The 23,835-nt window shown below is 40.4% G+C and overlaps 1 protein-coding gene across 1 annotated transcript; it reads right to left on the reverse strand.

Moving 5' to 3' along the window:
* Positions 1 to 7,095: 7,095 nt before the first annotated feature.
* tnfaip8l2a (tumor necrosis factor, alpha-induced protein 8-like 2a) lies at positions 7,096 to 12,210 on the reverse strand. The gene is made up of 3 exons (XM_076301944.1): positions 12,100 to 12,210; positions 8,871 to 9,201; positions 7,096 to 8,125 (listed from the first exon to the last, which is right to left on the reverse strand). The coding sequence occupies exons 2-3, from the start codon at positions 9,186 to 9,188 to the stop codon at positions 7,883 to 7,885; spliced, it is 561 nt and encodes a 186-aa protein (XP_076158059.1). The 5' UTR covers positions 9,189 to 9,201; positions 12,100 to 12,210; the 3' UTR covers positions 7,096 to 7,882.
* Positions 12,211 to 23,835: the final 11,625 nt, after the last annotated feature.

The following is a 23,835-nucleotide window of genomic DNA, read 5'->3' on the forward strand; positions in this document are numbered from 1 at the left end:
CTCTTACTCACACCATGTGGCAGTTCACTCCATTTTCATTTATTCGAACACCAAATACTGAAAAACACTGCCCACCATACCAGTTGCCACCAGAAACCTTAGTCTAACCTGGAAAGAAATGCTTTCTGTATGATTACCCTTTTAATTTGGCCTCAGTCACAGATGTACTGATATCCTGTGTACTAGCATACACTCTTATGGCCTACAAGAGCATACACCTTGCTTAAGTAACAACAAATCCATTCCAACTCACATTCCTGGTTTATTTGTGTCACATAGCACTCATTTTCATGTCTCATATCTGACATTTATATGTATAACAGATAAATAATACAACTTTGTGTGGAAAGGGTGTCAGATCGTGCTGTTTGATATTGTGACAGAATTGTATGATTGACAAGCCTTCTTGTACTGTACATCCAAAATATCATCGTCAATAATATAGACTTTTTTTTATTATTATTGCCATTTTTTTAAGAGAACTGTGGATGACTCTTACCAACTGTGGATGGCTCTAACCCAGGACAAATGGGTAGACAAGGCTAGAGCCCAAACTAATCATATATCTATGAGAAGGTAAAGTACAAAATAGGGACATTGCAGAGCAACCAAGGACATTAAACCTATTATGCAAGTGAAGTTTAAATAAAGGATGCTAAAGAATGGAATTAAAAGAACTGAGCTCAAAGCATTCCTTTTCCTCAGTATATCCTCATAAATAAATGAAATACATTATGACTATATTACATTATCAAGTATTTAGAACAGTGTAGGTACAAAGTAGCTAGTACACCTTAAAGTGCCTTTCATCGAACTTTCCAGTCTATACGGCGAAAATTAATTAATCAGCTGATAATAACCCTCTTGATCAAACTGAGAATTGCTGCCATTAAGGTCTGATTGCTACAGTAGTTCTTACACTCTCTCTTGATCATTGGCAGTTATTCCAAAGTCCATAGCTTCACATACTCTAAGGAAATTAATCTGGCCACAGTAACAACACTGGTCCGTCTGAGTCACTATTATGCCAGCATCAACATAAATGAGATCTTAGATAAGTAACATACAGGTAAATGTAATCATCGTTCTCTCAGTGCAAGTTGGCAGGTTTGACTGGACTTCATACTTCAAACTATTCATGTCATGTTGACATGTGCTTGACACTTATCATTACATCTGCACAGTTATTATGACCGCCGCGCAGCGAGTCATATAGGTTTAGTCAGATTTTTTTTCTTCTTTTTTTTCTTTTTTCTTTTTCGCATGCCCAAATTTCCGTCAATAATTCCCGGGACACTGAAAGACCGGGGTACACGAAACTTGGTGGGCATGTAACCCCACATGGATAGCATGGAACCATCGTTTTTTGTTTTGATCTGTAGCCCCCCCGCTGGACTGGACCCCCCGAAAGGAGGGTAGGGCAGACACAGTTTTCTGTGAATATCTCGAGAACCGTAGGGTTTAGGAGGACCATTTTTATTTGAATGTTGATCTCAAGGAGCCATGTCAACCCATTCCATAACCACTCATTTCATGTATAGCGCCACCTAGTTAAACACAAAAAAGTAAAAATGAGGTGTTGTAATTGAAGGTATCTGTGACCTAACATAGTCAAAACTGCACGAAATTGGAAGTGTAGGATCATTATGACACCCTCTGTATGCACGCCAAGTTTTGTGGAATTCCGTTCATGGGGGGCCACATAATAAATTAATTTATGTTACTATACACCAACTGGCCTGTAGGTGGCCGGAGACAGTTTTCTGTGAATATCTCGAGAACCGTAGGGCCTAGGAGGTCCACCTTTTTAATGTATGTTGGTCTTAAGGGGCCACGTCAACCCATCCCATTACCACTTATTTCATGTATAGCGCCACCTAGTTAAAAATTAAAAAGCAAAAAATTAGGTGTTTTCACCACAATATCTCTGGCTGACAAGGTCAAAACTGCACGAGATTAAAAGTGTAGGATCATTATGACACCCTCCGAATGCATGCCAAGTTTTGTGTACTTTCGTTCATGGGGGGCCTTACAATAAAATAATTGATGTGTACATTTAGTGACGTACACCAACAAGGATTCCCGGGACACTGAAAGACCGGGTTCCACAAAACTTGGTGGGCATGTACCCCCACATGGATAGCATGGAACCGTCATTTTTCGTTTTGATCTGTAGCCCCCCCGCTGGACTGGACCCCCCGAAAGGAGGGTAGGGCAGACACAGTTCTCTGTGAATATCTTGAGAACTGTAGGGCCTAGGATGACCATTTTTTTTCGTGTTTGCCTCCAGGGGTCATATTAACCCATTTCATGTGCACACATACACGTACACAGATACACACACACACACACATACATTCACAGTAATCATACGTATGACACATACACAGTAGACATATGTACGCTTGCATGCACAGGCACATACGCAGGCACACACACAAGCACGCACACACACACACACACACACACACACACACACACACACACACTCACACACACACTCACACACACACACACCCACACACATAACATAACACAAACAATCAAGAATTTTTCAGAATTATGAACAGGCAAGATGGAGGTGGGGTTGTATAAAATTAATTTTACATGTAAAATCTATGAACTAATCATGTTTTGGTACTTGTTGTCTAGCAGATACCAGTGAGAATTGAGTGTGGATAATGTAATTTAGTGAGACAGTTAGAATCATATAGGCCTTTCAGCGTGATTTCTTTTTGTGGAAAAAATGTGCTCGACTGGGCGGCGGTCATATTTTGTACCACTCTGCGGTACATCTAGTTTATGTTGATAGATAATGTCATTAATACGATTTAATTGATACCGTATAATTCACTTATGAGGATATACTGAAACTGAAAGAAAGACATCCTGAGCTTACTTCTTTTAATTCCATACTTTATGTTATATTAACATGCTTTATCTAAACCATCATGGGTTCACTTGCATCATGGGTTTAATGTCCTTAGTTGCTCTGCAATGTCCTTATTTTGTACTTTGCCTTCACATGGTTATGTATTTCCTCTTTTCAAACCCACAGACAGTTCCACAGAGCCACATTTGAAATGCAGCTTTGGGTTTTTGAAACAAAAAAAAATCAAAAAAATGGAGAGAAATGTTTTGCTTGGAATTGAATATGATATACGACATAACACCACTGTAAATCAGGGTTGTGTTAGGCTGTTCTTTTATGTTACCTTTTGCTGTTACCAGTTTTATCAGTAACATATCTGAATGGGGGAGTGAGATGCTCATGTGCTCATGTGCTCGTACTCATAAAGGTTCTGCAATGCACTGATACCATTTTTATGAGAAAATTACATTAACACACATTTTATGTTGATTTTTAGTTACAAATGTTGCACATTTTATATGAATAATGTCATGTAATATTTATATAATTTATATTTAATTGGTAATAACTAGAACCCATCTGTTGACCAGAAAAATTTATTGCACTTTGATTGTTATTTGTGTGGTAGAATTGCTTCCTTATTAGCTACTGTCTTACTGTTCTTCTTGGTATCAATTGTATACAAATAGCTATACTCATACTCAAAACAAAACTCTGAGGGCCCTATTATGACATGGTCACTGGCGAATAGTTTAAACAAATTTCGGGGTTTGTCCAGTCCATATTGGGTGAGGTTTAGTTATGAAACGTCATGAAACGTCTGGCACACAGTGCAAGAAGGTGGGCGTTATGTTTCTTAATCAGTCATGGGTGTGTTTTGAACGTAACATCATTTAAACCCATGAGAATGACATCTGTCATTCCCTTTAACTGCGCGGAGCGCAACTTCAAACTGTGCATCGGTATTTTGACAGTCAGTGGCGCATTTGAAGGAATCTGCTTGCACGCGAGAATATATGGAACAGTTATTCCACTAAACCATGCTGGATACCTAGCATAGTATAGCCTTCACGCATTTGCACTCGTCTATTTGAACTCATTGGCACAGTGAAACTAACTTCACTGTAGTGTCAGACAACGACAAAACAGTTCTTCACAGTTAGTTACTTTCACTGACAATGAAGTACTTTTGACTGACAATGGGATACCATCGAAAACATAGGCTGGGAAAAGCAACACTTACTCTAATAATGTTCGAATGACTGAATAAAACAACGTTTATCCTGCAAAGGAGTTGCTTATATCTCGTCTGAGTGCGTCTTCAGCTGTGCTACCGCCTAATCACTTTTAACCGTCAATACCAATTTGCAAATGCATTGTGAGATGTATTTTGTAATATCTTTATTCTAATTATGTTTCCCTTTATAGCCTAATCGTGTAATTTGTAATGTTTTGCATGGATGTGCGCTGGTGCGCGTTCATGGATGATAGAAGGATGGTGCGTTGTGCACCCGCCCATATGACTGTTGACAATGCGCTCTTAAAATAACATATAAACAACTCTCCATGGACTTCTGAGGGGTATTCCAGAAAGGAGGTTTAACAAACACTGAGATAAAACTTAACCTCTGGGTTGTCTGAACCTGTGGCGACTAAACCCGAGCTGTCGGTTCCAAAGCACCGGTTACCAGTTAGTTCAATCAACCCTGTGTGAGATAACCTAGAGTTGTGCGCGTTCACGGCGAACTTATAAAGTCATCATCTATTGAGAGTCGAAACCATGAGTGAAACCGGCGAAACGAAGAGCACCGTATTTTTCAGAGGCGGAATAGTCGAGGCTTACGAGGAGGAGAGAACTGTAATAATAAAAAAAAGCAATACTTAAGCGCCTGCGTCCGAGACCTTGCTTGGCAGAGAATAGCCTAACTGACCGTGTAAATGCGTACGTTTAGGATAGCCTATTTACAGGGATGGATTACTGCACGGGCCTACCGTGCCCAGGCCCAGGGGCCCAAGTGGTCAGGGGGCCCTGAAGCCCAAGCCTTTGCATGGAATCATTGCCTCAATATCAACAAATCAGGATGTAGGCTATGAATCTGATTGAATTTAGTATTGGCCATCCCCAAAATGCACCAGAATACAGGAAATCACATCAAACAAATTAAACATTTTCTGGGGGAGGACCCCCAAACCCCCCCCCCCCCCCCCACATATACCACAATTAGTGGGGGGCCCTTAATACATCTGGGCCCAGGGGCCCGAAAGTTCATAATCCGCCCATGCCTATTTAATGTCAAAAGCACAATTAAATAATTCACTGGACATCACGTAGCCTATTGTATTGACTGCTTTGAATGATGCTTTCTTAAACTAGCCTATCTTGTCACAGATTGAGTGGGCCATAGAATTCTTTGAGAATCCCAAATTTAATTTTCTATTTTAACGCGGGTTCTGCAGCTGTGGGCCAAGTTAAACTTTTGCGCTCCATCATCGGAAGGGTGAATGTCGGAAGGCATGGGTAGCCTATTGGACACATTTCGGTGCACATTTGGAAAATTGAATAAGTGATGCTGATCTGCCAGTTGGTGAAACTAAACTCGTGGGTTTGTGTCCAGGGAGTTGCGCAGGAACTGGTTTAGCGCAAGGCAAACTTTACGGACCGACCGACAGCTTGCCGATATGCTCTCCGTCTCCAACACTACAAAACCTCCCAGTCGGAGAGCGTGTGTAGCCTATTAAAAAAATATTTTATCCCAAATGCCAACAGCATTCTTAACCAAACTTAGTGACAACATGCATACCCGGCTGAGCTGTACAGCTATATTTAAACTTATTTATTAATTTTCTATAGGCTATGTTTCCCCTTTTTTGTACTGTACTTGTTTTAATTATATCTTCAATGTGTCTGAGATGTTGTTTGTCCATCTGTCTGGTTAGCCAAAGACGTAGGCTAGCTAGCACACATTAAATATTTATTTTATTCTATTCTAATCCACCATGCGTAATGTAGGGATGGAAAATGATTTTCAAGTAGCCTACTGTATATTTAGGATTCAGCTGAAAAACTCGAGCGCTCTTGAAAAACTCGTTTGGAAAAGAATGGATAGGCTATCATGTGATGTCGTGGTCTTATCGCCCTCTCACTGTGAATTGCACGGATGAATATTACATGATTTTGTGCTTCTTTGTCAACCGGACCTTTGTCAAAATGAAACGCCATTGTGTGACAAGTGTAAAAATAGCGGCCTGGTTGAACATGCACTGAAATAACCCAACATAATTGAACATAACCTGAACAAAACCTACCCCCTACCAGGTTTAGTTCAGAGCCTATGTTACTATAGTTACTTACATAGCCTGATCATTTTTTTGCTTTCTGGAACTGGAATCCCAGGTTTACCGTTTACTCTGGGTTTACATACCCAGATCAGTTCAGAGCCTATGTTACCATAGTTACTTACATAGCCTGAACATATTTGAGCGTTCTGGAACTAAAATCCCAGGTTTACCGTTTACTCTGCGTTACCCAGTTAAGCCAGTAAACCTGCTTTCTGGAATACCCCACTGACCAGGTTTCTCTTGGTCAGTGGCGCAATGCGTTTTAGGTTGTGTACAATAGCGATTTTTAGACAATGCGCTAGGCCACTCCCTAGATTGTTAATTACCACACCCCTGGGCGCATTGTTTAAAAAATAGACGTGCAAAATAAGAAAATAAATTTTGCGCAGGGTGGAAAACGAGTTTTATGCCATGCGCCAGGGTGCAAAATAGGGGCCTGAGAGTTACTAGAAAAGAAAGTCAGATATCTCCTAGGATAAGTGTAATACTACTGGGATATGACTGGTGCATAGTGTATGTTCAGTGGTCAAGTGTCTTAAGTGTTTATTCTCTCACTCTCTACCTCAAACTGGTGTGTGGTGAGCGTTCTGGCGCATAATGGCTGCCATGCATCACCCAGTTGGGGTGCTATACATTGGTGGTGGTTAGTGAGGCTACGCCTTCACTGTGAAGAGCTTTGAGTGCCTTGAAGCACTATATAAATGCAATGTGTTGTTGTTGTTTTTGTTGTTGTTGTTGTTGTTTACCCTGTCTGTATTGTCACCCCAACGAAGGCCTTTCCTGTTTTACTCAGTTTCCCTACGGGGACAATAAAGTACTTATCAGCTATCACCTAATAAATATCTCCTGTATATAATTAACTTGTCAAAGACACATTACTGATGCACGGTTTTTGAGTCTCTTTACTTGACATTTCTCATTTTCAAATATTCGTCATGTTCATATTTACATTGATTTAGATAAAGAAAAAATGTCATTCACATTGCAGGTATCAACCAATTTATGTTTCATTTACGAGCTATGAGATAGCTAAACAGTGCATCATTTTGGCCTAAACAAAACATAAAAACATGATAGATAAACTTTAAATAAATGAAAACAGCTGAACAGCATTTGCAATGTAAAACTGATTATGCATGGTTGTAAAAGAAAGAAGACATGGATACTGTGTATTGAAAGTGGCAGTAGAACTGACACACACATGACTGCATTACACTGTGTTAAGGAGGGAGTGACTCCGTAATCTTACAGATTATAATCCAATCTACAATGTACAAGTCCTTTACAGTAAACTCTGATAAATTCACAGAGGCAGTTCCAGAATGTCATGGCCGTTAGTTCTTAATGGGTAGGCTTCAGCATTCCAGCACTTGTGGCCATATGGATTTGACGAGCATTTTCAAGATACTTGCAGGTTATCGCTCTGCACAGTACACACCCTTCCCACAGTCAGACTTTGATCACTGCCTTGACATTTCTCCACACTAGCTGCACTGATCTGAGTGGGAATTACCTCTCGCTCATCAATACAGGCTAAACGTTGGAAATGGTTTCAGCTGAGGTGTCAGCGTAGTGGGCTCTTGAACTCAAGTACCAACACTCTGTTTCCCTGTTCATCTGTGATGCTGTAACTGTCAGATTGGTCAGGTTCTTCGACAAAGGGCCTGTCGCTCAGAGCTTGCCCTCTTCGATCAGTTTATTGAGGCCTCCACAGATCTTTGTCAGGTGTGGCCACAGTGATCCCTCGTGATCGTAGAGGTTGGTCAGTAGATCCGGGTCAGCGTAGTGGTTGAAGACATGGCGGATGCGATCCAGGGATTTTGGTGTGAGGTGCTTCTCAACCAACTGCAATAGTATGTCCCGACATATGACCAAGTTGTCTATCATGATCGACTTGTCAAAAGTGAACTCTACCTGAAAGGGAGACATAAAATAAATTGTTTTTTTTGTCATCAGGACTGATGAAGCACTGTGTTGACAACATCTAGATAGATAGATAGATAGATAGATAGATCTTCATGTTTATATGTTGGTCTGCAAAGTAAAAGTATTTTCTAACTCCCATTGTACTCAGTGGTTAGTCAGAGCAAACAGCATGATTTCTTCTATGTCATATCGGCTCAGTTAGTCACAGGATTGACTTGTGGTAGTGGAAGATAATATCAGATATGAGTAGATAAGACTAAAGAAAAACAAGCAGGTACAAACAAGCAGGGCTGGACAAATGATCAACAGTAAATGTCCTTCAGGGACGTTGTAAATGAGTTGGCACATCCTATTTTACAAATACTTCCAGTCCAACAGTTTCTCTGTGTTTCAGTGGATATGGTGATTGTTAGTATTTACCTGCCAACCATATTGTTATTGATATGCCAATCAATTATTAATTTAGCCAATCATATCATATTGTAAGTACTTCAGAACCAGGTCATTGTGCTTGATTGGCTTTAGGTTGACATATTAAAGTGTACAGTATGACATTTGTGGGAATGAGATCATCATCAAATGTAGGGCCAATGTGAAACATTACTCAGCCCCCCGCCCATATGCCTTTTTCGCCATATGATCATTTACTATGAGTCTGGCATGGATTAATCTTCATCTGTCTAATTGTCTACAGCTGGAACACTGTCGTATTATGGTCTGTCATTCTACTTACTTCTTGAAAGCTGATGGCTGTCATCGCTCCATGATGAAACTTCCTCTTGAACTCATGGGCCAGGGAGAGCTCGTCGGCACTGAACCGCTCATGGCGGAAGAGTACCCCCACCTTGACCGCCACTTTTATCATGTTCTTCACCACCTTCTGGGCCTCGTTGCGGTTCCCCGTGTGCTCCTTGGACACCCGGTAGAGTTCGTCCAGGATCTCGCTGCTGGTGTCATCTATGAACATCTGCACCACGGACTTGTTGGCCATGTGACTGAGGATCTTTTTCTGAGCCTTCATAGCCATGTGTTTTGAGCTGAACGTCTCCATTTTTAATCTGTGACTAAAGGGAAAAGTAGAGGTTATTCAAAACCTGCGGTGGTACAAGGTAAAACTTTGTGGCCTGTGTGAGAGCTTGGTCAATCATAAAAAAGGGGCATAGATATTAATTACGAAACATATCTATTGCAAATAGTCATAATTGTTAGTATCTCATAAAATACAGCCATTCCCAAAACAAATGAATAAAACTGACAGCAACAATTGGATTACATTGACAGCCAATTAGCGAAAAGATAGCTCTTCCTTTTCCAAGAATACACCATTGCTGTCCAATCCAATTAAAAGTCCATTGTAATTTTAACAATTATTTTTCTGTACTACTGTAGGCTACAGTACCTACCCCACATCTTCATTTGTATAAGGACATACCACACTATGCCCACAAGAGGGCGAACTTAGTCACACATTTTTAATGATTTTTCATAGACAAGTACCATTTTGTAGCTTTGGTCTGGCCAAGCCATAAGACTGAAAGCATATTTGATACTGACATCTGTCAGGTGGAGAAAAAAATCAGTTTAGTCTGGTATATTGCTAGATGTGGCACTCAGTTTAAACTGAAAGAGGATCAGTGGATGTTCAAAAATTAAAGAATATACTATATGTACTTGTCACACATTCACATTTTGATGATGATTGAACAATTAGCCAGTCACTAGACAAGATATATACAATAATCTTGTTAATCCTCTATAACAAAGTCTGTTTCTGTTTGAGAAGAGCACACAGTTTGGCTAAGAACAGGAAGCAAGACACCTCAAACAAGACACCTCAAACAAGAATGACAACTGTTGCTGTCAATAGCTCACATACAATTGTGTAATGAACACACAGTTACAGAAAATGCTGATTATTCTCAAATATTCATCAGCAATTACTGCCTGCTTACCAGTGAGATCCATACAATATATACGGTATGAAGACGCACTGACCTGTTTTCGTCTCGTACGCTTTGTGGTACCTTTTGAGGAAGTTTCACATTTCCTGTGTGCAACTGTGTCAAAGCATCTAGACCGAAAATCACCACAATTTGACTTTGAAAGTCAAGATGTGAAAGCAACAGCATGATAGCAAAGATCTTGCCATGTTGCACAAGAGTGCATAAGCATGATTTTGTGAGGGCCACTTTTTCCAAGCTGGCAGAAAAACAGTTCTATTTAACATGTGCTTATTCAAGACCAGAAGTCTGGCACTGTGTGCTATCAAAGTATGCTTCGTATTTTGTCAGTCTCGCTTCCATTGCAACATAATACTTCCACATTGTCTTTTATATTGCATACATAAGATATGCCATTATCACGTCTACAAGAAAGTGTCTCATTGAAGACTATGCATCTGCATCGGCAGTCTCTTTCTTATGGTATATTACAGAATAGCAAGCAAATAAGAATTTCTTTTAACAGTGGCCTACAAAATGTGTACAGCCACTGTCTGTGTTATTATTTTTATGGTGACAAATTATGCTGTCATTATAAGCCTGTTCAACACACAATTGATCAAAATTAGGTATGTTTAGATTGATTTTAACATGGAAGTTCCATTTGTGTAACAGTAAAGATATTTTACTTCCTAACACTACAGTATGTGAGTGGACCTGGTGCACAAGATGTATGCCTCCCTATAAGCTAATCCATTAATCTGGAAAGTAAAGCAGAACTAGTGGTCTTGAGTGGATTTAGAGAGCATGCAGTGCAATTCCATTACATCCCCTTTTATGGGTGAGGAAAATTCCAGATGACATTTCACCTGCTTGAGGCTCTTATGTCCTAGAGACTGAGTTGTTTTAGTTCAGTAGGATGTTGAGCTTTGCAATTGAATGGACTGTTGCCAGAGGCACATTACCACAGAGCACAAGCATGCCCAACAAGTATTTCTTAATAATAACATTTAGGCCCATGGGTGTAATTCAGCTGTCTTTTCCAGGCAAAAGAATAGGAATACATAAAACATTGGCCAGTATGTTGTAGTAACAAGAGGAAAACATGTACATATAAACTGCCAGTCATTTAATCAAATTTTTTTCAGTCACATAGCCTAGTGTTTTGTATTGCCAATCAAAAAATGAACATGGTATCAAGAGCTATAAGCTCATTTTTGGCTAAGCAGTATTTTTATTTATTTGTTCATGTGTGGTGATTAAAAAGGGATGTAATAATGTCTATAAAATACTGTGGTTGGGGCTACACCAAACCTATAAACCCCTCATGACACCACATTTCCTCAAGAATGGACCTTTGACACAGTTTCAAAGTCAAAGACCAATCTGTTTGTGAAAAACAACTGCATTAAGACTTAAAAGGCAATGCAGATAACATCTGTTTGATTGCTGAAGTCCTCCATGGTGTGCACACAGTTATGCTGAGATCAGGCAAATGAGTGAACGCCACTAGCACAAGATGGCAAACTTCAGATGTGGAAGAGGAAGTTGATGGTGCAGACAAAATTGCTTGAGAAAAAAAGAGCTATCTCTTTGAGTATAGGCATACAAAATGTAATTGCAAAACTGCTGCTATGAATGTCCAAACTGTCATTCTGCAAAATGCATGCAAGGTAATCCCCTCAAGGCACTTGGCCCCCTTTACTGTCCACTTCTTTGAGATATGTATACATAGAAGTTTGGGACCACTTGAGGAAGCGAAAAAAGCAAAAAAAAATACTAGCATGTCTGTTCATGCAGTGTCTTGAAAGATTGTGAAATGTGATTTTCCCCCTTTTGCAACGCCTTATGACACATGAAAAGCCGTTAATATTATTGGGCAACTCTCAACCCCTAGGGTAGAGTAAGAAAAGCTAATAAGGTCTTAAACGCTTTAAATCAATTATCTCTCTAGACCCATTTACACACTTGGAATTACGAACAACAGGAGGCAGGAGAAGATGTAATCTAAGAGAAGGCTACCTGTTCCTTTGGAGGCGACAGCAGGCTTGAGCTTCAGTGGGGACGCGTCTGTCAGAGTAGTCTCTTACACCAGATGTGGCGACGATTGCGCCTGTGCTGCTCTTCAACTCTGACTCAGAACAGTGGTATTGCAATTTTACAAGGAGGAACTCAGTCATTTGTTTTGGGCACGCCTCAAAATGTGAATCTGACCTCCCCTTCTCTACCCCTAAAACTCTGTGCTTGTAGTAAGTTGCTTTTTTTTTTTAAAGTGCTTCACTCGCGTACAATTCTGCATTTTCTTTTTGTCTTGCACTTCTCTTTTTTCTATTTAGCTGTCTAAGATATGTGTTTGCCATGCTTTCTCTTTTCAGTATATTCATTGTGATATTTAGATGACATTGCCTCTGCTTTGGTCTTCATTTGTCTACCATTCTGAAAGATTTTTTTTCATATAGACCTTGATTCTGGCAGGCTATAATTATGATACATTCATATCTCATTAAGGCTGTAGGAAGATTAGGAAGACCTGTTGCATGGGAAGTATTAATATAAAATAGAGCTAGTTTCCCAGACATGTTAAGACTAGTTCCATTAAAACCTAGTCAAGGAGTATAGGGTAAATCCATGTATGATAAACTGGCAGAAATTGGTTTTAGAGAAGAGGATGAACAAATATTTTGTTCATGAGAAATGCTTACTTTCAGTTCCAAACCATATTTAAAGTGCTTCAAAAGAGCTTCATAAGAGTTTATTTGCAGCCAGCTTCTTTTTAGCCCAGCCAAAAACTGAACTTCCTCCTTGAGCAAAACCACAGTTATATTTTTCAGTTACCTATAAATTTTTGTAGGTGACTCAATTGAGATCATTATAGATAGCCAATTTCAAGATTTACTATATATTCAGTATGAAACTCATTACTCATGTGCCTTTTCCTAATGACCTTGCACCTGGAGGACCTTCCCTCTGTCCACTCTCTGGGCAATGATTTAGTAATCAATTTAACACCACTGCTCCTGGTTTTGGGAGCTGCACAGATCTGGAGTTGCGATGGAGCAATGAGGCTGGTTGTCACGGCAACAGACAGGAAGTAAAGTTGCAAGTTGGTTTCCGGATTGCTCCACCAATCAGCTATTTCTATCTCAGAGGGAAATGACTAAGTGGAGAGATAATTTAGGGATAGGGGAGGCAGGGACTGGGGGGGTTGACCCAACAAACACCCCAAAAAGCGCATCTGACCCTCCATGGGTTCACTTACGTCTGGAAAACTCAAGTACTTCCAGCCTCTATGACTACATTTACTTGAGAGAATCACTGCTATCTTATATGACATCCCAATTACTAAGGCCCTTGGACTCTTAATTGGATTGCAGCTCTGGAGCTGCACACTTCATATGAGTCATCATGCCCCATGGGTCCATTCTTACAGTAAGTGACCACTCTTGTGCTAAGTGCACCATTCATTCAAAGGCAGGGAGACAAAGGGGAAGTCACATGGTCAGATGTTGAGTGAAATGTAACTTCTGTTTAAAGTCTATTTCCAAAGATGCATTCATTAAAGAGGAGCAGCCCACATAATTGATCTGTAATATTAAAACAGTGTCACAGTTGTATGTACGTAAATCTCATATGATGCTAGTGGTGTTCTTTCAAACTTCAGCTGAGGCCATTAAATTAAATTGATCTGTTATGGCCAAAAGGTCAAAACAGTTGTGAGGTACCTACTGTACCTAAACAAACTTGCAAAGACCACCAGCCCACTTGGCACTGACACAAAGCTGGCTATCACATTAAATACTGTTTTAGGAGGCTAATTTGTTGCTGATATTGTGCTGTGAAGGCTTTTCTCACATATACTCAGGCTGTCCTGGCCCCACCCACAGAACGACATAGTGCCTGGATGGTTAGTGGCAGGTAAGTTTATCGTTTCACGTGACCATATTTCATCAGAATTTTGAAAAGATGATACCAAAAGTGGTTACTCAAAAAAACAACAACAAAAAAACATAGGCCTACCTCAACATTGACAAATTGTTGCATAGTCTTGGATAGTTGTTGCATAAACTTTTCCCACTGAGCAAAACTTGATAGAACAAAAACGTAGATATCTGGATAGGATTTATGCTTTCATCACCAAAATGTCAGTAAATATCTGATTACAAAAGCCACACATTTCCTGTTGTTTTCGGTCTTCATCCTGCACGTGCTAGCATCCGACTTCTACGTGTAAAGATGTAGATTACAAAGGCCTGTTTCGGTAGAAATGCATATTTCTTATCTCTGTGTCTATCATAATGTTTTTGGAACAGGATTCTCAGCAACCAAGATATTTCAGTCAAATGTATGACCATTGATGTGATCTCTTGTTGGCACTATACATATAACAGGCATTACTTCTCATGCCTCTTTCCGTGGGTTTTCAAGTGCTATTATTAGTTTCTAGGTTGTATTTTGTTCCAGGTTGAGCAGATTATATTAGAAGTACAGTGTTCAGTGTTCTAGTGTTCTTCTGGGTCTGTATTCTCACAGTAAGATGAAGATTAATTTATCAGCCTCACGTGTTCTAACTTGTGCAAAATTGAGTTATGGGTCTTTAACTCCTGCCATGAAAAAAGATTCAATGCACAGAGAGGTTATTTATCGTAGTACTTAGAAGTTGTTACTCATTCTGGGTGATCATATGTACTTATAATGTTGTTGAATTAAGCAGAAATTCTGTCCTTAGGCTTAGTGTAGGAAGAGCAAATACCAACAGATATGCACATGGTGTCAATAAGTTACCTACATGTATGTCTGCGGAAATGGTTACAGACAGGTGTCTTGACCAGTGGGGCTTGGTTTTACCTACGTAAGTGACTCCCTGGCAGAAGAGACAGTTGTGTGTCAATGGGACCTTATTTCCTTTTAAAATAAAAGTCCCTCCCTGCCATGTCATCCCTTGAATTGCATACTGTTTGTGGTCTCAAAATGAGAGGTGTCAAGTGCTTCAGATGAGTCATTTTATTACTGTGCCACTTCACACAGTCACAATAATGCCATCAATACTCTTTAGCAGTAAATGCAATTTACGGACATGACATCTCAGGTTTTTTCCCCTATTGTGTTTTAAGGCAGGTCTGATTTTGTCAAACAGTATGGAATAACTAGATGTACCGCAGAGCGGTACAAAATATGACCGCCGCCCAGTCCAGCACATTTTTTCCACAAAAAGAAATCACGCTGAAAGGCCTATATGATTCTAACTGTCTCACTAAATTGCATTATCCACACTCAATTCTCACTGGTATCTGCTAGACAACAAGTACCAAAACATGATTAGTTCATAGATTTCACATGTAAAATTCATTTTATACAACCCCACCTCCATCTTGCCTGTTTATAATTCTGAGAAATTCTTGATTGTTTGTGTTATGTTTATGTTATGTGTGTGTGTGTGTGTGTGTGTGTGTGTGTGTGTGTGTGTGTGTGTGTGTGTGTGTGTGTGTGTGTGTGTGTGTGTGTGTGAGTGTGTGTGTGTGTGTGTGGGTGTGCGTGCGTGCTTGTGTTTGTGCCTGCGTATGTGCCTGTGCATGCAAGCGTACATATGTCTACTGTGTGAGTATGTGTCATACGTATGATTACTGTGAATGTATGTGTGTGTGTGTGTGTATCTGTGCACATGTGTGCACATGAAATGGGTTAACATGACCCCTGGAGGCAAACATACGGAAAAAAATGGTCATCCTAGGCCCTACAGTTCTCAAGATATTCACAGAGAACTGTGTCTGCCCTACCCTCCTTTCGGGGGGTCCAGTCCAGCGGGGGGGCTACAGATCAAAACGAAAAATGACAGTTTCATGCTATCCATGTGGGGGTACATGCCCACCAAGTTTCGTGTACCCCAGTCTTTCAGTGTCCCGGGAATCCTTGTTGGTGTATGTCACTAAATGTACACATAAATTATTTTATTGTAAGGCCCCCCATGATCAAAAGTACACAAAACTTGGCATGCATTCGGAGGGTGTCATAATGATCCTACACTTTTAATTTCGTGCAGTTTTGACCTTGTCAGCCAGAGATATTGTGATGAAAACACCTAATTTTTTGCTTTTTAATTTTTAACTAGGTGGCGCTATACATGAAATAAGTGGTAATGGGATGGGTTGACATGCCCCCTTAAGACCAACATACATAAAAAAGATGGACCTCCTAGGCCCTACGGTTCTCGAGATATTCACAGAAAACTGTCTCCGGCCACCTACAGGCCAGTTGGTGTATAGTAACATAAATTAATTTATTGTGTGGCCCCCCATGAACGGAATTCCACAAAACTTGGCGTGCTTACAGAGGGTGTCATAATGATCATACACTTCCAATTTCGTGCAGTTTTGACTATATTAGGTCACAGATACCTTCAATTACAACACCTCATTTTTACTTTTTTGTGTTTAACTAGGTGGCGCTATACATGAAATGAATGGTTATGGAATGGGTTGACATGGCCCCTTGAGATCAACATACAAAAAAAAATGGTCCTCCTAAACCCCACGGTTTTCGAGATATTCACAGAAAACTGTGTCTGCCCTACCCTCCTTTCGGGGGGTCCAGTCAAGCGGGGGGGTTACAGATCAAAACGAAAAATGATGGTTCCATGCTATCCATGTGGGGTTACATGCCCACCAAGTTTCGTGTACCCCGGTCTTTCAGTGTCCCGGGACTCATTGACGGAAATTTGGGCATGCGAAAAAGAAAAAAAAAAAAAAAAAAAAAAAAAAATCTGACTAAACCTATATGATAGATATAAAAGATAGACTAACTTGGAATTCCACTTGCAATCTATATTTTCTCATAGGATCCTGTGGCATGTCTAACTTTACCGCTGGTCACAGAATTTGTGTCTCAAAATCATCTGACATTACAGTAACATTAGACATGTAATCACTGGTGGTGCTCTGCATGTACAGTAAATAGTAGGTACTACATGCCAGTAAATACTAAGGTATGTGACAATGACATGAAAATGTGAGAGACAGTGGCAGTTACAGTTATAACTCATGCTGTGCCAGGAAAGTCCGGAAATGTACTTTTCTGGCAGAGCCACATCAACCATTTTGCACCCACATTGACCACTAGGTGGAGACAAATCCCTAGCAGTCGTTGCACTTTTTGCATCTTATTATACGACTTTGAATGCTAACAAGGTTTTCTAGGCTGTGGAAAGCACAGACAAATGTTGATAGAGTAGAATGTAACTGATTTTCAAGTTATTAAACACGTTTTAAAGTCAGCTTGAACAATTACACCTGATATTAAATATTATGCTTGCATGAAATAACATAGCACAGTTGACAGCGAATAAAATGCTCCTTTCCATAACTTTGATCCCAGCCAAGTAATTTAAGTGATGCTTAATTGGACAAGTGAAAAAATTAAATGGTGAATTAAATGAGATTGTGGCTTTATGATAACTTTGAGCTGTCACCCTCACAGCACAGTGTATTCTACGCATAGCTACTTCATCACTCTTCACTGTCATGTTTACAGGAGACTTGACCAGAAGGATAATCTCTGTCTTTTTGCATCCACAAGTTATGCTACTGTACTTCGAATACTATTGCTGTCTCATGTGGTCTTTGTGTGGGGAAGAAAATACACCCTTGCTCTCTGATACCCCTTAACTCAGGAGGGAGATGTGTGCAGCACTTTAAGGATAGGAGCATTTTGTAAGTACAAGGGCTGGGCCAACAGGAGAAGATGTCTGTAGTCTTTTCCTATTATAGTTTAAGTGTTGAGAGCCCAGCTGCAGGTGTATGAAATATTCACTCAAAGCCAGTTGTTCTCATCAAACATTCAGCATGGGCGCCCCAGCCAGTGACATATTGTGGTGAGCATTTTCCTCCTACCTATGCCGTGAGCGTTCAGTCTTACCTGCCTTCCTGCCTCAACTTCTTCTGATGTCTTTTATTCAACTTGAACTGCCTTTTATTTTATGCCACGCCAAACATCTTGAAACCTGGCAGTAGAATCCCCTGTATTCTTTCAGAGAATCGTGAATGGGTTCAGTGTTGTAATTGTTGAAAAAGAGAGAGAGCTTTTATTCTTCATAAGCCTGTATAATGGCGTGCTGCTTATTCTCGACACTGAGATGAGAATTGGTGGCTTTCATTTCTTATACAGTGTGATATTATACAGTTGAAGGCACCATTAATCAGAGAAATGTTTTGCTACTCAAAAAGATGAAAGCTGAGATTGGCCTTAGGTCTTTATCTGGCTGTTTGCACTGAAGAAGGCTAGGATATGTCTCCCGCCCACTGTCTCTCTCGAAAATCCAAAAAAAGAAAAGCTTTTGAGAAAGTGCATTGAGAGATGCAAGTCTGGTAGCATCCCTCGCAAATTCCAAAAAAATGCACTCACAGGCCAAAAAAAAACAACATTTTAATTAATCAGCAAGTGTCATAATGAAGCTTGCGACACATGAAAAGGTTAGTTGGTTGCAACTCAGCAACACTTTGAGAAGACGCGCTCTGAAAACTGCCCAGAGTCAGTAGCGCGAGAGGTAAAAAAAAAAGGGAGGGGGGGGAAGAAAGACGCTGACAACAGTACAGATTTGTGTCCCGCAGCTGGGATCGTGACTCAGATGTGATCGGCCTCATCCAAGCCACCTCCAGCGAGTCGACATAAGTCACTGAAGCGCCCATTGAGTAACGCTGCTTTGTGTGCAGTGAAGAAAAGTCCTTTGAAAAGTTTTGACAGCTGGAGATGATAGACATATTATTCCCTATGTGAGCAACACACACTGACAGCTGATAGGGCAATGCAGACATGTTGAGATGCTGGGGTGCTGTTGATGCCTGTCTTTTACAGCCCGGCTTCTTCATCCCAGCTGACCTTAGTGTGTGATACAAACATGGACACACAAACCACACACACACCACACAAACATGTGCTCACACAGATAAGATGCATATAGAGACAGACACACACCCATGCATACACATCTAAACACACACAAGCGCGCGCGCACACACACACACACACACACACATACTCACACACAGCGGTGGTACGCAGGTGGGTTAAGAAGGGGGTGTAATTACTGTAACACCTGTTCTCTCAGTAATTCTGGAATCTAATGAAGAGCGGAGGGAAGCCAAGAGGACAAAGCATGTTTACACCTTTTAATTCCCCATATTATCCCCATCTCTCCAGTCTGACAGTGCACAGCACATAGCTGTCGGCACAAGAAGAAACATGAAAGAGAAGACTGATTATCCCAGACAGTTAGTGATTTGGTCGGGTAACGCTAGGCATTATTTCAAAACATATTCTGTTGTGGAGAACCACCATTAAAATGGCCGATTAAAATGACATCGATTTTTCACCAAAACACCACATTAAATGAAGCCACATTTTATTATTCCCTTTAATGAGGCCACGTGATACTAAATAATGAAATAGCAAATGCAGTTAAAGAGAAAAATTAATCTCCTAAACAAGATGCATCACAGGTCCATGGGTCATTTTGGAGAGATTGGAGAGAGTGCCTACCAAACTGTGACATTTGAAAGGGTGAACATTTCACACTTTACATGAATAAATAATAATACAAAACTATTTTAGTTACACCTAAATAAAAGGTTATCTAAGCTGCAGAGGAGGACTTTTTCATTAAAAAATTGTGCCCGCATTTCACCTTGAGGTAGAATCCATCAAGTAATTCAATTCAAGTCAGTGTAAACTGTCAAATTTGCTTTTTCATTAAAACTTCAGACGGGGCAGAAGCAAACAGACCGCTAAGCAAGCGGAGATAAGAGCGCACTGTCGGCAGCCGCATTGTTGAACCATTGCCATTTGCTCTTTGCGTTATTAAAATGTAAAGCCTCATGGATGTGATATACGGTACGTACATATTGAATTCTCTATAATACGTTTTCCATTTGCCACACTGCAGCTACGCTTTTTGCAGCCAAACCGTTCACGATAATCCTAATTGACAAGGTTCTCTTAGGCTACAGCTATTTGCCATACAGAACAGCATCAAACAGTGGTCTTACTTATTTTATTTTACAGTTTTTCTCAATTGTTTACACACAATTACTGGTACTTGAGACACAATGGCCACAACATGTAACTCGTGCACCAACCCCCTGAACCAATTCTGATACAAGCACGATTCCTGTTTTACACTCAAATTGCAGTTCTAAAGCACACTTTTCAAAACACTACACACAATTTTCTGCATTAAGGCAAAATTTGCATGAAGAAGATCTCTTGTTTTCACAAGGAACACACTGCCATTCAAATTATAAAGTTAATTGTCCTACTATGCACACTGACTCATCACATGGGCAAACACCTGTCACACAGTTTTACAATTAGCAACCAGAGCTTTAGCATAATGCTTGTGATGTGGATGAGAAACTGTGGCCAGACCGAAACAGAAGAGAGGATGCAGCATAGTTTTTTTTTTACTCTAACTGTATACAGTAAATTTTTCTGTTGTTTTGTATGTAGACCACTGTATGTGCAACTTTGTGTTGTTTAGGATATACACTGTGTACATTGTTTTTGTGGGGGAAAATAAAATATATTTGTTACTGTGTATTTGTGTGTTCCGAGTATAAAAACAATATTCTCAAATATTTGGTTACACTTTACTTGACAGTGTCGTCATAAGAGTGTCATGACACTGTCATGAACGTGTCATAAACAGGTCATACACGTTTATGACATAACGCTTCTGTTATTAAGTGACATTCGGTTTTTGTCATAACAAGTTAGGACTAGGGTTAGGTTTAGAGTTATGGTTAGGGTTGGGGTTAGGATTAGGGTTAGAGGTTAGGATTAGGGTTAGTGTTAGGTTTCATGTGTCATGACAGTGTCATGTGTTCATGACAGTGTCATGCCACTTTTATGTCATGATGGTAATTTTGATACCATAGATTTAATAGAAACCCAATCAGACCAATAGTATGAAAAATCAGGAACAGAGTTTATTTACAATGATGTGCATCAAGGGAGAGACAGCATGACTTCACCTAAAGATCCATCAGCTGCTCTAACTAGACAAGGAAATAGTTAGGGTTTAAGTATCCTTCCAGGCTGACAGGAGATGGCGTTGGTCATCCCATCTCCCGTGGACACTGATTAGTGGCAACCTGCAATCTGGAGCAGATAGCTACTGACACAGCTATGCAGAACAGTAAAACACTGCAAAGTCATAATATTCCTGCTTATCTCTAAATACAGTCACACACAGATATACACAGGGACAGTACAGATATCATACAGTCATTACATAGAATCATACTTTTAGTATCAAAGTGACCCACTAATGAGAAATGCAGAACACCACATATTGGAATATTGGACATAATGCAGAACATTAAACCATATATTGGAATATTGGACATAATGTTCTATTCCACTTTCTCTCAGTCAATACTGTCAAGTAAAGTAAAATATTTTACAACACACTTATGTATGCACTGTCTGTAGTAAGTGTAACACTAATCAAAAAAAGGCCTAAGTCATTATGATGAATGGAAAAGAAGTGTTTTCCATTCATCATAGTGTTTTACATTGAGCATGTCAGTGTTCAACTGGTTCTTATAAATGTCTATTCATATGATGGTTTGTGTGTGTCATTTGAAAATAAAATACCATTTTGAGAAGAAATAACATTGTTTTGAATGTAAAGGTTCATTTTGCAGGAGAATTGAGGGGTTTTGCGTGTGTGTGTGTTTTGATTTGTATGTAGAGTTCTGAGAGTATGAGGCATGCTTTCAGAAAATGTGTGTAAACAATTGAGAAAAACTGTATTTCATGTAATATTTAATTTGTGAACTCTCATATTTTTGGTGCAAAACAACTGAGTCACCAAAGTGCTAATTGAGGGCTGAATAGAGCCATAACGAAGGGCAGGTCGGCGCGAGCTTCTCTCTCTCTCTCCTGACATTCTACACCTACAAACACATACACATACTCATACATACACACATACAGAGACATACACACACACACACACACACACAGGGTCGTTTCGGCTTCTCTCTCTCCGCCCGCAGGTCTGCTGGGGTGATAATTATCACCTGGCTGCCCTCTCAGCAGTGGGTCAGCTAACAACAGGATCAAACCTGGACTCGGTGTTACCGCTGCCTGCCTCTCTGACTGTCAGTCTGTCTGTCTGTCTGTGGCAGACATTGCCGGGGAGAGAATACAATCAGCAAAATTGTGCTTACCTTTTCAAGGTCTTTTCTTTTGTGTTGGCGAGACAACTCAGAGGTGAGCTCAACAAGGAACTTGCGTTAAATAATCAGGAGTTACATCATCGACTACTGCAGTTGAGTGAAAAAAAAAACACATTGTCCGTGCGAGGTGTTAAAGCAGTAAGACTACTGTATAATATCTGAATTCTGAATGGGAAATGTTACTTTTTCATATGGGATGGGATGCCTGGCAGATATTGCACACTTCAGTTCTTTCTTCCTTTTGAAGAGGACTGGTATATGGTGTTTGTCATTGTATGTACAAGTGTGTGTGTGTGTGTGTGTGTGAGAGAGAGAGGGTGTGTGAGTGTGTGCATGTTTACGTGTGTGTGAGTGTATTCATGTTCACGTGTGTGTGAGTGTATTCATGTTCACGTGTGTGTGTGTGTGTGTGTGTGTGTGTGAGAGAGAGAGGGTGTGTGAGTGTGTGCATGTTTACGTCTGTGTGTGTGTGTATGTGTGTTTACGTGTGCGTCTGTGTGTATACGCTCAGGCACGCATGTTTGTGTGTGAGTGTGTGCATGTTTACGTGTGTGTGTGTGTGTTTACGTGTATGTGTCTGTGTGTATACGCTCAGGCATGCATGTATCTGTGTGTGCATGTGTGCTGAGGGGCACTAATGAAGACGTTTGGCATTCTTTACCCAGGGCAAGGAGTGAAATGCCCTCCCCTGTGGGCCCAGCATGCCCACATAAACCTCTTTGGCCCTGCGTGTGCCACCCCTCACCAGATGGCAGTGGCCTGCGCATGTGCCCAACACCCTTCCCCTGCGACAAACTGGCAGAGACAACTGCACAGGTGCGTGCCAGGGAGGTGTCCTCCCATCAAGGGGTCAATCTGACTTCCGCCTCAGTGGCACCGAAGACACAAGCGCCGTCCAAAAAGGACAAGTGCATTCTTATATTTACTCAAAAATGATTGCTGCTGCTACTGCTGGCTTCATAGTTGTGGAGTATGTTTTTATAAAGGGGGGAGATTTTCTCAACAATGGTCATAGCTTTTACAAACAGCAACTGAATATGACAGTAGATTCTTTAGATAGAAATATAAGACCAAATAAGATCAGATGTAACACTGTTTTAGATGGCAATGTCTCAAGTAATTGAAAGGAAATCCACACAGTTATATGGCAGTCATCATTCTTTATCATGAAAACAACTCTTGAGAGGCCCCATAAAAACTTGAGTCATACTACTTGCAAACTAGATGAAACAAACCATAATTTATTATACACTATCTCAGTTTAGTGTGGAGGATTGTAGCTCTTGCAGTGTGGCACTAGCCTGACGAGCCAGACCCACATCAAGATGTAGGGTCTGGGGACTCACCATTCGCAGTGCTCAGTCTGAGGGGCGGGATAATCAGTTGTCTTCCAAATTCCCTCTGCACGCAATAGGATAGTGCTACAACTCATGAGTCCCATGCATTTTCCCACCAGCGGAGCTAGTTGGCTAGTTCAAACTTTTGACAACTTAAAGGAATTAAAGGACTTTCCCCTAAAGATGCCAGC

Source organism: Alosa pseudoharengus, unplaced genomic scaffold (assembly GCF_046254945.1).
Source record: "Alosa pseudoharengus isolate Yale_2024_CS ecotype anadromous, Long Island Sound unplaced genomic scaffold, YU_APseudo_1.1 YU_APseudo_1.1_scf_23, whole genome shotgun sequence".
Classification (NCBI taxonomy): Eukaryota; Metazoa; Chordata; class Actinopteri; order Clupeiformes; family Clupeidae; genus Alosa; species Alosa pseudoharengus.

Coding starts and splice junctions, on each gene's coding strand:
- tnfaip8l2a (XM_076301944.1), bottom strand. CDS start 9,188: ATGGAGACGTTCAGCTCAAAACACATGGCTATGAAGGCTCAGAAAAAG. Junction 8,126..8,870: donor CAGCCATCAGCTTTCAAGAA/GTAAGTAGAATG, acceptor TCTCCCTTTCAG/GTAGAGTTCACTTTTGACAA.